Here is a 16127-nt window from a genome sequence, read left to right on the forward strand (position 1 = left end):
TGGATTGTGATAAAGATCAATAGTGGTTCCCTTGATCATCTTTATTTACGTATGTTTCAAAAGTAATCTTAACTACTTTTATGATTTTAGAAAAAAATTCTAGGCCTGCTAATGATGGCTCCTAAATCCATATCTGCAGTCCTGAATTCTCAGAACTCCAAACTGTACCTCCAACTGCCGATTTACATTTCCACTTACATGTTTAAAAGCCATCTTAAATTCAACATAGTCTAAGGGACCTCTTGATTTTCCTCCCTAAAATTTGTCCTTTCAATTTTTACCACCTTATGAATATACACACAACCTACAAATTTGATGAGTCTATCTGAACATTCACCTCAGTAGTTATTCAAGGCTTTTTTTTTTTTTTTTTAATGAGGGTATCTTGTCATGGCCCAGTTAGCTCAGCTGGTTAGAGAAGGGTGCTAATAAGAGAGGATCCTGCTAAGTCACCTAGACTAGCCTTGAAATCCTAGGCTCATGCAATCTTCCTACCTCAGTTTCCTTGGTAACTAGAAAGACAAGCACATGTCACCATACCCGGCTATAAGCAAAATACCTTAAAGTCATCTCTGATTTCTATTTTTCACTTATACTTATTACCAATCTTTAGCTAATTCTGTTAGTCCCAAATCCAAAACATATCCAGAAGTGGATAACTTTTTACCACCTTCTTGCATCCACCTAGTACACGTCCTTATTATGGCTCAAATGAACTACTATAACAACTTTCTAACTGGTGTCTCTGCTATTGTACTTGTCTCCTAAAATTCCATTCTTCAAATAGCAGGTAGAATAATCTTTTAGTAACATAAATCTGATATCACTCTCTTTCTCAAAATCCATTAATAACTACGTACTGTGGCACATACCACAGTGGGAGGCTGAGGAAGGAGGATCACAAGTTTGAAGCCAGCCTGGGAAACTTAGTGAAACTCTGTCTCAAACTAAAATAAAAAGAGAAGCTCAGTGATAGAATGCTATTGGTTTAAATCCCCAGTTTCACCAAAAGAAAGAAAAAGTTTCTATTTACATTTCAAATAAAAGTCAAAACCTTTTTATCTTGGTTTATAAAGTACTAGATGAACTAGCCTCTAGTTCCCTTTTGAATCTGCCCCTCTCTTGCCTGCTCTGCTCTATCCTTAATACCCTTAGAACACACCAAGTTTATTCCCACCTATAGCATTTTTAACAAAAAGTTAAAAACAAAAATTAAAGAAAAAGTGAAAAAACATGCTGATTCATCATCATTCAGATCCTCAGAGAAACCTTCCTTGACTACCTAATCTAAACAATTACACAGTGATTCATTTTATTTGAATTTTCTGTACATTATTTACCATTAACTGTCTGACATATTTTCACATTAACTTATTACCTTTGCTTTACCTATCTTCACCTCTTTACATAGCTATAAGTCCAAGAATATAACAATCATGATAGCTTAAAACACTGCATTGAGACACATTATTAAGCTAATGAATCCCCATTTGACACACATTAACTCAAAAGAGTTACCTTATTTAAAGACATGCCTACTAAGTAACAAAGACCAAATTCAAAAACAGGTCACTGATCTCAATTTCTTAACTGATATGTATATTTTCTTTCTTTACTGGTTATTATTCTTACATCAGTTTTCATCTGTTCACCTTTTCCACTATGTAACTAAGTACCATAAATAAACCCACTTTCCTAATCTTTCCTGTTAATTCTTTTACTTGCAACATCCAAGGTAAATGTGTGGAGGCTTGAGCACATTAAGCATCTCAAATATCTAGAAAGATTTTCAAAGAGGAGGTGAGTTCTATACAAAAGGAAACTTAAACCTTCATATTATGAGTGCAACTAACTATAAAAGTTTACTCTTAAAACTTTATGAAAAAAGTCCATTCATAATTATACTCTACTATAATTATAAACAGTCATTAAAGCAATAAAACATAAAAATTCCTAAAGTAACTAGAAGACAGCAGTTGCCACAAAAGAATTTTCCATTTGAAGATATGCTAGAACACCAAGAAGAAATTGCCATCAAATGACAGTAAAAACAAAATTTTGATGAATCAATCTGAACCTGTGTGCCTCCAAGAAGCATGATTCCAGGTAACAGTTAAAGGGGCAGGGGAGGGAAGAGTATATTCACAAAGGAAACTAGAACATCATGGGCACATACAATCAAACATTCAAGACAATTCAGATAAGGAATGAGGGTACAAAAAGAGGTATACAGAAACCTTCCTATGCTCCATGACTTCCTTAATACTCATTCATAACTTTGTTCTTCAATTAAATATTTTAAATTCTCAAATGATGCAACAAAAGCATCAGGTTTATATTCAATCATGCATGACAGTTTAGAAAATTAATTCCCTTATATTACATTCAAACTAATCAGAACAAATCAAAGACAAGGTTCATGGAAAGCCTTTGATTTGTCAAAGACCAATAAGAAACATTTTTCAAAACTGTGGGTTCCAGTGTCACAGTAGAAATCACAACAAAATTATCAATATCCCAATGCTTTTACCAAAAAAAAAAGTACCTGTGTTTTTACTTACCAGTCCTAAAATAGTTTATAATTGAATCTCTAGTAATTCCTGGAACTTTGCAGGTAGAAAATAGCATTCGAAATTGATTCATATCTAGAGGAGTATTTCCAACTTTATGAACAGGCAGTTTTTCTCTATTTAAAAAAAAAAGTATTTTGATCAAGAAGCCATTATTAAACTTATAAATCAAACCATCACAACTGTAGTATTTATTATTCCCCAAATAAAAATTTTCAACATTTTGCCAATTGATGTTTGAGGTACATTTGTTACTAAATTCATATAAGTATCCTTACTTTCTTATTAGCTGCCAGTAGTTCAAGTTATGCCAAAGGATTATACTTCCTCTTTCTAACTGAGTGCCTTCCTTTGGAGGCCAATAGTGTTCAAAATGGGCAGAAGGACCAACAAAGTTGACATTTAGCTGTGATGGTATACGAACATCCAGGTAAACAACATTCAGCCACCATTCTTCAAGCTAAAAGAAATTAAAATTATCAGCCTAATGTTTTTCATAGTACTCAAATGTGGAATCGCTGACACCCCCCCCACACACAAAAAAGAAAAGAAAGAAAAAGCTACATTGTTCTTTATTTATTCTATACCACTTTAAAACATGGTTTTTGTTGTTGTTGTTGAAATCATCATAGATATTGAAAAATGCTACTATGATCATTTTTTTTGGACTTATAAGATCCAAAATATTATTTGTTTAAACACATTATCAAAAACATGAAACAAGAAAGCATAGAAAAGGCACCTTCAGAGGGACTATCATGTTGAAATCACAGTATCGAACCAAGCACTTAGTTGTTTCCTCAGAGTACCTGAGGTATAATGAATATTACTAAATCCTCACCAAATGATAACAGTTATTAGGAAATTTAAATTTTCCATTTCTAAACAAAAATAGATATTAAGTCATAAATTTAAAAAACACTTTCAGGCCGGGTGCGGTGGCCCACGCCTGTAATCCCAGTGACTCCGAAGGCTAAGACAAGAGGATCACCAGTTCAAAGCCAGCTTCAGCAACGGTGAGGCGCTAAGCAACTGAGACCTTGTCTCTAAATATGATACAAAAAACGGCTGGGGATGTGGCCCAGTGATGAGTTCAATCCCCAGTATCAAAAAAAAAAAAAAAAAAAACACCCCACTTTTCAGTACGCTTAAAATTAATTTAGATTTGTCATAGAAAATTCTGTGTGTCCTTCTTTCATAATATGCAATTGAATTTCATGCATAAGCAGATCTTATTAAATTGTTATTTCTTTTTAAAGAAACTGATGTTATAAACTATAATTAGTACTTCAGAAAAAGGCCTACAAAAAAAGGAACTGGCAGAACAACTTCTTTACCTTCATCTCACTTTAATTAAAAAAATCCAAGGCTCAAAACTGACAAACTCATCCTTTATTTCATATATTAAAGAAGTGAAGTAGATAAGTGAAAGAAGTCAAAGATTCCTTGTGGAAAATTATTGAGGCCCTCAATAGAAACTCTTCCCTCAATATACCTCACTGAAATAAAAAATATTCATAACTGTTCTCTTCTCCTTTTCTCCCATGAAGTGTTTAAATATGTCTATGCCACTTATGTAACATGTCTATTTTAGTCCTTTTCAGGAAGTTTTCAGGCTATAGTTACCTGGAAAAAATGTTTTTTCTCAAGCATGGCCTATAGATAGCCTGTTATCAGAACGGCATGGAATAGTTGCTCAAATAAGGATTTCTGGGCCCCTTTCCACATATACTGAATCAGAATCACTGTTTCCAGAAAATCTGCATCTTTAACAAGTTCTCACATAAGATAGGGGACCACTCATAACACTCAAAACTCCCCAGTTAAACGATTTACATTCCTTTGGACAATCATAATGATAACAATGACTGCAAGGATTATACAACAATAATTTAAAAACAAAAGTTATACCCATTTTCAAATTTCCTTCTTCAAAGATCATCATTATTCATTATAAACATACTAAAATAAATACCCAATTTCTTTTTCCTTTTGCCCTTTCAAGTAATTTCTGATGCAATTTTTCTCCAACTCCATTTTGAAATATTCGGACTATTTCTTCAGTTTTCTTATATTCTTCTTCATTTGCAAATGGCTTTACTATAAAGAAAAATGTGATTAAGGCATTTAGACCTCAAGTACCACCAAATTACCTGAATCACTACATACACATATGTAATTAGTACATACTACATATGTAAAATACAGTATTAACACTGCAGTACAATAAATTATAATAAGAGTTGACAAAATGAAAATGGCTAAAAAGCAACAATGCAAAATACTGCAAAAATTACAATGAGAGATATTATGTACTCTAATAACAATTTTCTGAAATTATTTTAAAATCATTCTAGATGATAGTTAAAATTATGAGGTGGGACTATCATCTAGTTATTAGTCCAGTTGAAAGTAAATCGTACTTAACCACAAATTGGAGAAATTAAAGCATCTTTCCATTAATGTTCACATTGGAGCCTTGATCATTAATATATGTAATACAAAATGTATGTATGTATGTATAAGTATAAATCCTACCCAGAGCAGTTTAGAGTGCCTCATGACTAAGGGAAATATTCCATGAAAACCAAATGTTCTGAAATAAAGCTATAAAGTTAATTAGAGATCATGAGACATTAATATCTTCTTTCTGTTTGATTTTTGCCTCTGAAATCTTATCAGGCAAACTGCTAAAGCCAACTTAAATAAGTTGATTCAGAGAGAATATAAGTCAATAATCAAAAGTGGAATAATAATAAATAAATTTAAAAAAAAATTTATATTTTAGTTGTAGTTGGACACAATATCTTTATTTTATTTTTATGTGGTGCTGAGGATCGAATCCAGGGCCTCACACACGCTAGGCGAGGGATCTACCACTGAGCCACAATCCCAGCCCATAAATGAAATTTTTTAAAAAATAAGAAATTAGAATTTTCAGATGAAAGTAGGTGAGGGATAAAGAAATTTTTTCCTGTATATCAGCGACAAAAGCTCTGAAATGGAAATGAGGACAACCACTCCATTCACAATATCTTCAAAAAAAATAAAATACTTGGGAATCAACCTAACAAAAGAGGTGAAAGATTTATACAATGAAAACTACAGAACCCTAAAGAGAGAAATAGAAGAAGATCTTAGAAGATGGAAAAATATACTCTGTTCATGGATAGGCAGAACTAACATCATCAAAATGGCGATATTACCAAAAGTTCTCTATAGGTTTAATGCAATGCCAATCAAAATCCCAATGGCATTTCTTATAGAAATAGAGAAAGCAATCATGAAATTCATATGGAAAAATAAAAGACCCAGAATAGCAAAAACAATGCTAAGCAGGAAGTGTGAATCAGGCGGTATAGTGATACCAGACTTCAAACTATACTACATAGCAATAGTAACAAAAACAGCATGGTACTGGTACCAAAACAGGCGGGTGGACCAATGGTACAGAATAGAGGACACAGAAACCAATCCACAAAACTACAACTATCTTATATTTGATAAAGGGGCTAAAAGCATGCAATGGAAGAAGGATAGCATCTTCAACAAATGGTGCTGGGAAAACTGGAAATCCATATGCAACAAAATGAAACTGAATCCCTTTCTCTCACCATGCACAAAAGTTAATTCAAAATGGATCAAGGAGCTTGATATCAAATCAGAGACACGCCGTCTGATAGAAGAAAAAGTTGGCTACGATCTACATACGGTGGGCTCCAAATTCCTCAATAGGACACCCATAGCACAAAAGTTAATAACTAGAATCAACAAATGGGACTTACTCAAACTAAAAAGTTTTTTCTCAGCAAAAGAAACAATAAGAGAGGTAAATAGGGAGCCTACACACTGGGAACAAATCTTTACTCCTCACACTTCAGATAGAGCCCTAATATCCAGAGTATACAAAGAACTCAAAAAATTAGACAATAAGAGAACAAACAACCCAATCAACAAATGGGCCAAGGACCTGAACAGACACTTCTCAGAGGAGGACATACAGTCAATCAACAAGTACATGAAAAAATGCTCACCATCTCTAGCTGTCAGAGAAATGCAAATCAAAACCACCCTAAGATACCATCTCACTCCAGTAAGATTGGCAGCCATTATGAAGTCAAACAACAACAAGTGCTGGCGAGGATGTGGGGAAAAGGGTACATTTGTACATTGCTGGTGGGACTGCAAATTGGTGCAGCCAATTTGGAAAGCAGTATGGAGATTTCTTGGAAAGCTGGGAATGGAGCCACCATTTGACCCAGCTATTCCCCTTCTCGGTCTATTCCCTAAAGACCTAAAAAGAGCATGCTACAGGGACACTGCTACATCGATGTTCATAACAGCACAATTCACAATAGCAAGACTGTGGAACCAACCTAGATGCCCTTCAATAGACGAATGGATAAAAAAATGTGGCATTTATACACAATGGAGTATTACTCTGCATTAAAAAATGACAAAATCATAGAATTTGCAGGGAAATGGATGGCATTAGAGCAGATTATGCTAAGTGAAGCTAGCCAATCCCTAAAAAACAAATGCCAAATGTCTTCTTTGATATAAGGAGAGTAACTAAGAACAGAGTAGGGACGAAGAGCAGGAGAAGAAGATTAACATTAAACAGGGATGAGAGGTGGGAGGGAAAGGGAGAGAGAAGGGGAAATTGCATGGAAATGGAAGGAGACCCTCAGGGTTATACAAAAGTACATACAAGAGGAAGTGAGGGGAAAGGGAAAAATAATACAAGGGGGAGAAATGAATGACAGTAGAGGGGGTAGAGAGAGAAGAGGGGAGGGGAGGGGAGGGGAGGGGCGATAGTAGAGGATAGGAAAGGCAGCATAACACAACAGACACTAGTATGGCAATATGTAAATCAATGGATGTGTAACTGATGTAATTCTGCAATCTGTATATGGGGCAAAAATGGGAGTTCATAACCCACTTGAATCAAAGTGTGAAATATGATATATCAAGAAATTTGTAATGTTTTGAACAACCAACAATAAAAAATTAAAAAAAAAAATTAGTCTTGCTCATAAAAAAAAAAAAAAGATTATAAACATACCTGATTCAAGGTATTTTTTTAATGATTCTTCAAGTGAAGGAACAGGCAGTGATGGAAGAGAATCCTGGTACTGAAATGTTCGTTCTTCGATTGATTTAGCCAGTTGATTTTCCATGATATAGTCACAATAGGAAACCTAAAGAAAAAAGAGACAGCACTCACAAATTCAATCTCATAAATATTCTTATATATGCTAGGCCCAATTCATTTAACCAATATTTCAGGGTCAGACTGTATCTAAGACTTGATCCCACTCTGTGGAATTTACAAGCTTGTCAGATAAAGAAAGTCAAAAAGTATTGCAGTATGTGCCAGGTATTGCTTTGCATATGTAAAGTCCTGGGTTCAATCTCCATCACCACCAAAAAAAGAAAAAAGTATACTCCTTGAATTTTGAACCTCCTTGTACCCTCTCCCCATTCAGTTCCCAAAACACTGGTTTATGTCCTCTAGGCAAGAAATAGGAGGAGTTGGGGCTGGGACTATGGCTCAGCGGTAGAGCACTCACCTAGCACATGCAAGGTGCTGGGTTCGATCCTCAGCACCACATAAAAATAAATAAATAAAGATTATGTCCAACTACAACTAAAAAAAATTTTTTTTAAAGAAAAGAAATAAGAGGAGTCCTCTTTGGGGAAAGCCTAATCAGATATGAAAACGTGTATCATCTCCCTAATCTTCTTATCTCTGAAAAGTGACATTCTCTGCAATTTTAACATATGAAAAAATAATACACAGAGAGATTTAGTAATCAGCCTAAGAGATTATGCCTAGAACTGTAACCCAGATCTATTAGACTGCAAATTTCCCCTGTACAGGATTGGAAGCATGGTAGCGGGTGAGGAAGTGTGTAGAAAGTATTGATGGGTGGATGGGGTTTGATGTTTAGAAAAGGCTTATGTGCTGAAAAAGAGAACTTTGAGGAGCACATGAAGGGGTGTGGAAGAGTTGCTCAACTATAGAATTACAGAATACAAAAAATAAATAAATAAATCATATGACAAACTGCTGTAAGTTGTGAAGATGGTGTAAGGCCTACTCAGAATGGTTTCAAATATTCCAAAGCAATCTTGAATGTCTTCCACACATGTATTAATTTTCATCATATAAATCAAACTAAACCAAAAATATGAATAAGGTCTACATACAAGTGCTAAATTTAAAAATAACATTTCTCAAAGAAGACTTTATATATAAATTACATATTAAAATAGTAACTGAGAAAACAGGAGTATTAATATTGAATAAGAATTTTCTATCCTTTCAAATAAACAGCAAAGCAAAACAAATATTCCACTTAGATGTCACAAAATTAAATAGTATCAAAAACAAAGGCACAGCAGAAATTTTTTTTCAGTCAACATCCTTTCCCCTTTGAATCCTGAGTTTTAGCTGGGCATACAGCCACCCAGTTATATTTCTCCTATTCTCCCATGGAGCTCAGTGTGGCCTTGTGATATATGTTATCTCCAAGTCATAACCCTAAAAAGGACTGCATGTGTTCTTTCATGTTTCCTCCTCACTGCCCATCAGGGAATGTCAACTAGAACAACGCCTTGGACCCATTAATGGAAGCCATTTGCTGAGGTTGTCAGAAGCACCCTATTAGCATGGACTCCTATCTCTAGATGTATCAAAAAAAAAAAAAAAAAAATGCTGGGCATGGTGGCACATGCCTGTAGTCCCAGCTACTCAGGAGGCTGAAGCAAATGGTTTGCTTTAGCGGAGGAATTCAAAGCCAGCCAGGCAACATAGCTCTCAAACCAACAACAAAAATCTCACGACTTTTGTTTTATTCATGCCATATCTTGGGTATTGTTTTGTTTTTTTATGGAGAAGAGCTATCTATACCATTAATATAAAGAGATAATTTGAAAGTGAAGTATAACAAAGATCTAATAGTTCCTCTCATTCTTCTTTTCTAATGACTTCAGTTACACATTGTTCTGAGCACCCAAAAAGGCTCTGAACCTAATGAAAAATGTAGATCTGGGTCCAAATAGAATAAGCCACCTTCTAGCCATGTGCTCTGAGGCAAATAACTTTAACGAATTTCCTTATCATAGACTGTATTTTAAATGCCCGAAAAAGTACATTATAAAAATAATCCAGCTGAAGCTGGGTCCAGCTGCACAGTGCAACACTGTAATTCCAACTACTCAGGAGGCTGAGGCAGGAGGATCACAAATTCAAGGCCAGCCACCAATTCAGCTGGAAATAACCATATGCAGAATTTCTCTAAATGACCTCAAATTTCAGCCCTTCTAATCTCCAGACCTGTGAATATGGGATCACTATTTCTGTAACTGTAATTTGGTTATCATCTACAGAACATCTGACCATAAAACAGGGATACTGTTCAGGTGGACCTAATCTGATCACTTGAGTCCTCTGAAGCAGAGATCCTGGCGCTGACTTTGAAGATGTAGGTGGCCTCAAGGGGGATACATAGGGCTGACAGACAGTAAGGAAATGGAGTCCTCAGTACTATAAGCACAGTGGAAATCAATTCTGCCAACAACATGAATGAATCTGGAAGTGGATTCTCCCCAACAGCCTCAGAAAAGAACTCAGACCTGCAGAAACCTTGATTTCAACTCTGTACAGTTTCTATGCAGAACACCCAGCTAAATTCACTGAAGTCTTTCAGATCTACAGAAGCTGTATTTATGATGTTTTAATTGTTCAGTGTGTTGTAATTTGTTATTGCAACAATAGGAAACTATTACAGAGAAGATGCAGAGAAACACATGCAGAGAAGATATTCTCTGTACACCTCCCTGCTACTTAATAGATTCTAGGAAACTGGGAACAAGAGTACTAATTTCAAACTCACTACAGTGCTTAACTCACCAACAGGTAACAATAATATGAATTATCAGATTCTTTCTTTAAAGAGTGATCTTGAATTCCCAATCACAAAGATTAAGCTAAATAATATAATTTGAATAGCACTACGAAAATGACGTTGCTGGATTTTAGAGAACCAGGACTGTCACATACCAGTATACCAACATGAACTTTTTAAGCCTACCAGTTGCAACAATTTGTTTTGAGACCACGGGCATTTGAATTAAGTTTGTGACTATGGGAAGGAAGAAACAAACTTAACAAAATCTTCAGATAAATTAACAAAAGCTGGTGAAAGAAGGTGGAGGGCAGACAGACAATCTAGGAGGAGAAGGGAGACTCCAAGACTCAACTTTTTGTGAACCGCTGCAAACTCACGCAGAAAGTTTGTCTGTCTGCTGCAGAGGATTAAATTTCTATAAAATCAACTAGGTTTCGGGAAACTGCACCTTCCATTAGATGGGTCCACCGAGACTCAAGATACCTTCCGGTGCCCCTATCTGTGCCAGCAGCCCGTCACAGGACCACAGGAGGTCAGAGCAGCAGCAGAGGGCAAGGAAAACTTAGAGACTCCTCCCACCAACCCAAGGGCAGCTCTGCACACTCAAGAAGACACCAAGTCACAGAAATCCAAGCAAGCACCACGACGGACCAGCTCAGTGGCCCAGCCTCAGGGGTACCGCTTCAGACGCCGACAGGCGAGATGCAGGAGGACACCACACCCCCGCTGACCCCCAGCACCTCTGCAGTTCAAGGCGACCTAACTTTGTCCTAAACGACTCAACTTTCCCCCGCCCCTGAGCTGCCGGACTAGGAGAGGGAGGGAGTGGTGGCTCCGCAGGCCTCCCAGCCATCCTCACCGACCGAGCCTCGCCCTGGGTTCCGCTCCCGACAGCTGCGCCGCTCTACTCGCTGTGCGCCGCAGAGGAGCGGGAATTGGACGCAAAGCCAAGAGGGTCCCGCCCCGCGCGCGCCGGGGAACGGGATTGGACAGAAGGCCTCCACGGCCCCGCCCAGTGCATGAAGCGGGGGACCCACTGGGCCTGCGCCGTGCAGGGACTCGGCCCCGCCTGCCTCGAGCGTTCTAGGCCTCGGGTAAGATTCTGGGCTGCGGTCCTGGGAAAGACTTGTCTCGCACGGAACTAGCTCCCGAAGTCCGCGCAGCCTCGGTGACCTGCCCAATGCTGTGGGAGTTCGATGCCCCGACGCCCCGAGTTATCTGGGGAATCGCTCTCCGCCCACGGAAGGACTCAGCCTCATGGAAGACACTGAAACTGATGGCTCAAACCTGTTTACACCGGCTTCTGCTTGACGCCGCGCCCAGTTTCCCTCACTCTTTTTCTTGCGCGCCCCGTTGCTCTCCTCCCTTTTCCCAGGGCGATGCTTTTTGCATCACCCAAGCAAAGAACTCAGACCAGGGTTTTAGAAAGGAATTTCGTTGTCCGCCCTGTGTTCTGGCAAGAGCACGGTGACCACACAGATCTCTCCTTGGCCTCTTTCCCTTCATCTCTGAGGCTGAAGTTTGTCCAAGCTGCAAGACTATACCATCCCGGTTTCCTGGCCCTGCTGCACTTTTCAACGTCCTTGAAGGCACCAGGGATGTTCACAGGGCAAACTTGGGGCTTATCTGATGTTTCTATTATCGTGCCAAGAAATGGAATTTTTAACCAGAACAGAGCTGGACAAATTCTAGCTGAAGAGGTGGTTAATGTAGTTTCATAGGTTAATCCACTTTACATTTCCCTCCCCAAATAAAATATACTGTTTAATTTTTAATCTTACTTATTTGTTTTATTTTTTTTTCTCCCCACTCGTTTTTGGAAAGGAAAAGGCCACAAATTTACTTGTGCTCTGAACTAGATATCAAATACAGTATAAAAAGAACAAGATTTGAAATTAACACTATTACAGGCCCTGATCCCTAATTTGTCTTTCCAAACTCATTTAGTAGTAAAGTTTGACCTGAATAGATCATAACTGAAAATTATGGTGTGAGTATTCATAAGTTTCCTACAGAAATATTAACGTGTTTGGAGGTGTTGCATAGTAAGTAGTAGTCTTAACTTTTAAGGAATCTTACTTCTGAATTCTGAAACATCTAGCCAAAAAGGTTATCATTAAAGGATGGTGAATTTGTTGTAAAAATTTCTGAAGTTATGAAGAACTTTTTTTCTCATAATATATAATTGTTGTATTCTGGATTATATTAAAATGGGCTTATAAGGTACAGTTTTTAAACTGAATAATAAGAAAACTACTCGAAAACCTTCATTGTACTTTTTCTTTGTAGTGAATTTCCGGCACCTCTTTAAGTTTATGCATATTTAATGCCTGCTGGTGGCATAGAATATAGGGTCTCTTAGCCTAACTCTATTTTTCCTAGTCTTGATATTTTAGTGGGCACAAGATGTTTCTGTAAAGATTCCTGGGTTTGTGGAAAAAGAAAAGATTGTGAAACTGAAGGAAATGAGTGAAATATAGATTTGAGTGTGTAGGGGGAAAAAGATAATCTTTTAAAAATATGCTGATGAACAGGTGTATCAATAACCACAAAAACTGATGATATATTTAAACAATTTGTGTTTTTCTTCAAAATTTATGATATTTACCTTAATGGCAGATTTCAAATTATGTTGTACTCAGGTTAAATTTGAACTTTTTTAAAAATTATTTCTTAGATTTTGGGAGACATTGGTTAGTGAGAAGATACTTCAGGCATTTGAAGTATCTGATAGGAAGTAGTCCCAAGATTAAAAAACAACTATGAATCAAAATGTTTTTCTGGAGGAAAGCATGAGGTGGTACCAGTGATGTTTATAACATTTTAAAGTTGCCATAGAAATCTTTCTTTTTATTCCTATGTATCTCTTTCTCATATAACACAAATTGGAAAGAACTATATAGGCAAATCTGGATAAGTGCCACAAAGAGTAGAAAAATACTAGTAGTTCATATTTCAATCTCCATAGCTGGCTTACTAAGACTCATGACTGATAAGTAATGGGGTGTAGTAAATGGCCCTAATCTGTAGGACAGATCTGAAAACTAAGTTCATCTTGGTGTATAAAATGAACATGCTGAAATAATTTGTGATCTTTTCTTGTTTTTAATGGGAGGAGCAGTAGAGGCATCATTATTTTGGGACACAACCAACAGTAAACTAAAGGATGATGAATATAAAGAGATAAACTCAATATGAAAAATTACCAACAGCAGATGAACAGTGTTTTTTATTCAAAGGTACTGTTTTGTTGTTGTTGTTGTTGTTGTTTGTTTTTTTGTTTTGTTTTTGTTTGTACCAGAGATTGAACCCAGGGGCACTTAACCACTGAGCCACATCCCCAGCCCTCTTTATATTTTGAGACTGGGTCTCTCTAGGTTACTTTAGGGCCTTACTAAATTGCTGAAGCTGGCTTTGAACTGGTGATCCTTCTGCCTCAGCCCTCCTAGTCACTGGGATTACAGGCATTTGCCCACCACACCCAGCCAAACTCTTTTCATCATTGGTGCTTAATTTGGGGTCACCACTGATGATATTTATTGTATATTAAAGTTTACCCCCAAAATCCTAGGGGAAGAGTTAAGAAAACTATAATGTTTTTACGTTTTAGAAAAATTCCTTATTACCTAACAGAACAAAACATTTAAAAGCTTTTAACAGCTTTATTGAGATATAAATTATATGCCATAAATTTTACCCCCTTAAAGTGTATAAATCAATATTTACTATATTGATAATTAGTCAATCATCATAACCTAATTTTAGAACACTATCATCCCCCAAAAGAAACACACCTGTTAGCAATCACTCTCCTCACCTCACCCCACCTACAACTTCCCAGTCCTATACAACCAGTAACAGACTTTCTGTCACTATAGATTTGCCTATTCTGGATACTTTGTATGAATAGGATCCTGCAATATGTGGCCATTTGTAACTGGCTTTCTTTCACTTATGTTCTCTAGATTCATCCATGTTTTAGCATATACTAGTACTTTGTTCCTTTTTTTAAGCTGAACAATAATTACCTTGTATCAATGTACCAACTTTTGTTTATGCATTCATCAGTTGATGGACATTTGAGTTGTCTACTTTCTGATTATTTGAATAATGCTACTATAAATATTTCTGTACAGGTTTTATGTGAGCATGTTTTCAATTTATCTTGAATATACTTTAGAGTGGATTGTATGATATGTTAATTCTATGTTTAACATTTCAAAAACTGCCAAACTGCTTTACAAAGTGACAGTACCATTTTATATACCTACTAAAAATATATGGAGATTCTAATTTTTTCCATGCCCTTCATTACAGTAATATAGCAATAGTGTTCATTATTATCTTTTTATTATTACTGTTCTAGTGAGTTTATCTTGTGGTTTTGATTTTCATTTCTATGAAGACTAACAATGTTAAACATATTTTCATATGTTTATTGACCATTTGTATATCTTCTGTAGAGAAATTTCTATTTTGATCCCTTACCCATTTTTAAATTGGGTTATTTTATTGTTGTTGAGTTTTAAGTATTTGTTATATATTCTGGATAGAAGTTGCTAATGAGATTTATGATTTGCAAAGATTTTCTCCCATTACTCAGGTTGCTTTTTCACTTTTTTGATAGTGCCCTTTGAGGAGTGAAATATTTTAATTTGATAATGTCCAACTAATCAATTTTTTCTTTTATCATTTGTGATTTTGATATTGTATCTAAGAAATCATTACCTAACCTCACATCATATGTACTCCTGTGTTTTCCTCTAGGAGTTTTATAGCTTTTGCTCATAATTTATGCCTTGATCCACTTTAAGTAACAGACTTTTTGTCACTATAGATTTGCCTTTTCTGGATACTTTGTATAAATAGGATCATACAATATGTGGCGGTTTGTAACTGGCTTTATGTGAAATAAGGATACAAATCCATTCTTTTTGTATGTAGAAATCTAATTGTTCCAGCACCATTTGATGAAAGTATTATTCTTAGACCGTTGAACTGGTTTGGCCTCTTTGTCAAAAATCAACAGTCCATAAATGTTAGGATTTCTTTCTAGACTCGGTTATATTTGATACACCTGTATGTCTATCCCCATCCAATGCCACTATCTTGACTGCTATAGTTTTAATTTTGAAATCTGGAATTCTGATTTGTTTTTCTTCTCCAAACTTGTTTTTCAGATTGTTTTGGTTGTTCAGGATCCCTTGCTTTTCCAAGAATGTAACATTTTATAATAAAGATAGAGACACAAGGATACAATATGTATTTTTCATTTTGTGCATAAATATTGAGTTTTTATGTATTGTTATACTTCTTTTGGGGGGTGGGGAGGGTTACCAGGGATTGAATTCAGGAGTACTTGACCACTGAGCCACATCCCCAGCCCTATTTTGTATTTTATTTAGAAATAGGATGTCACTGAGTTGACTAGTGACTTGCTTTTCCTGAGGCTGGCTTTAAACTGGCAATCCTTCTGCCTCAGCCTCCTGGGCCATTGGGATTACAGGCATGTACCACCATGTCCAGCTTCATGTATGATATACTTTAATCTACTTAGTGAACTGGAAATATCTATGCTCTTATTTCTTTCCAGTATCATCCAGCTATATCTTCATTCATACAGTTATTATATAGTATAAAG

The 16127-nt window shown here is 36.3% G+C and overlaps 1 protein-coding gene across 3 annotated transcripts in view; it reads right to left on the minus strand.

Annotated features, from left to right (window-relative positions):
• The window catches only part of Crot (carnitine O-octanoyltransferase), a 41524-nt gene extending 30111 nt beyond the window's left edge, over window positions 1-11413 (minus strand). The window contains exons 1-5 of one of the 3 annotated variants that reach the window (XM_027956113.2): window positions 11350-11413; window positions 7636-7771; window positions 4546-4670; window positions 2849-3030; window positions 2562-2686 (exon numbers count right to left, since the gene is read on the minus strand). In XM_027956113.2, coding sequence (XP_027811914.1) covers window positions 2562-2686; window positions 2849-3030; window positions 4546-4670; window positions 7636-7750 — 547 coding nt within the window. In that variant the 5' untranslated portion in view covers window positions 7751-7771; window positions 11350-11413. Of the gene's footprint in view, window positions 1-2561; window positions 2687-2848; window positions 3031-4545; window positions 4671-7635; window positions 7772-11137; window positions 11157-11345 lie in introns of those variants that run through there. The other 2 variants (XM_027956112.2, XM_071612149.1) reach the window with 2 other exon arrangements.
• Window positions 11414-16127: the final 4714 nt, after the last annotated feature.

The sequence above is a fragment of the Marmota flaviventris genome, chromosome 1 (assembly GCF_047511675.1).
Source record: "Marmota flaviventris isolate mMarFla1 chromosome 1, mMarFla1.hap1, whole genome shotgun sequence".
Taxonomy (NCBI): domain Eukaryota; kingdom Metazoa; phylum Chordata; class Mammalia; order Rodentia; family Sciuridae; genus Marmota; species Marmota flaviventris.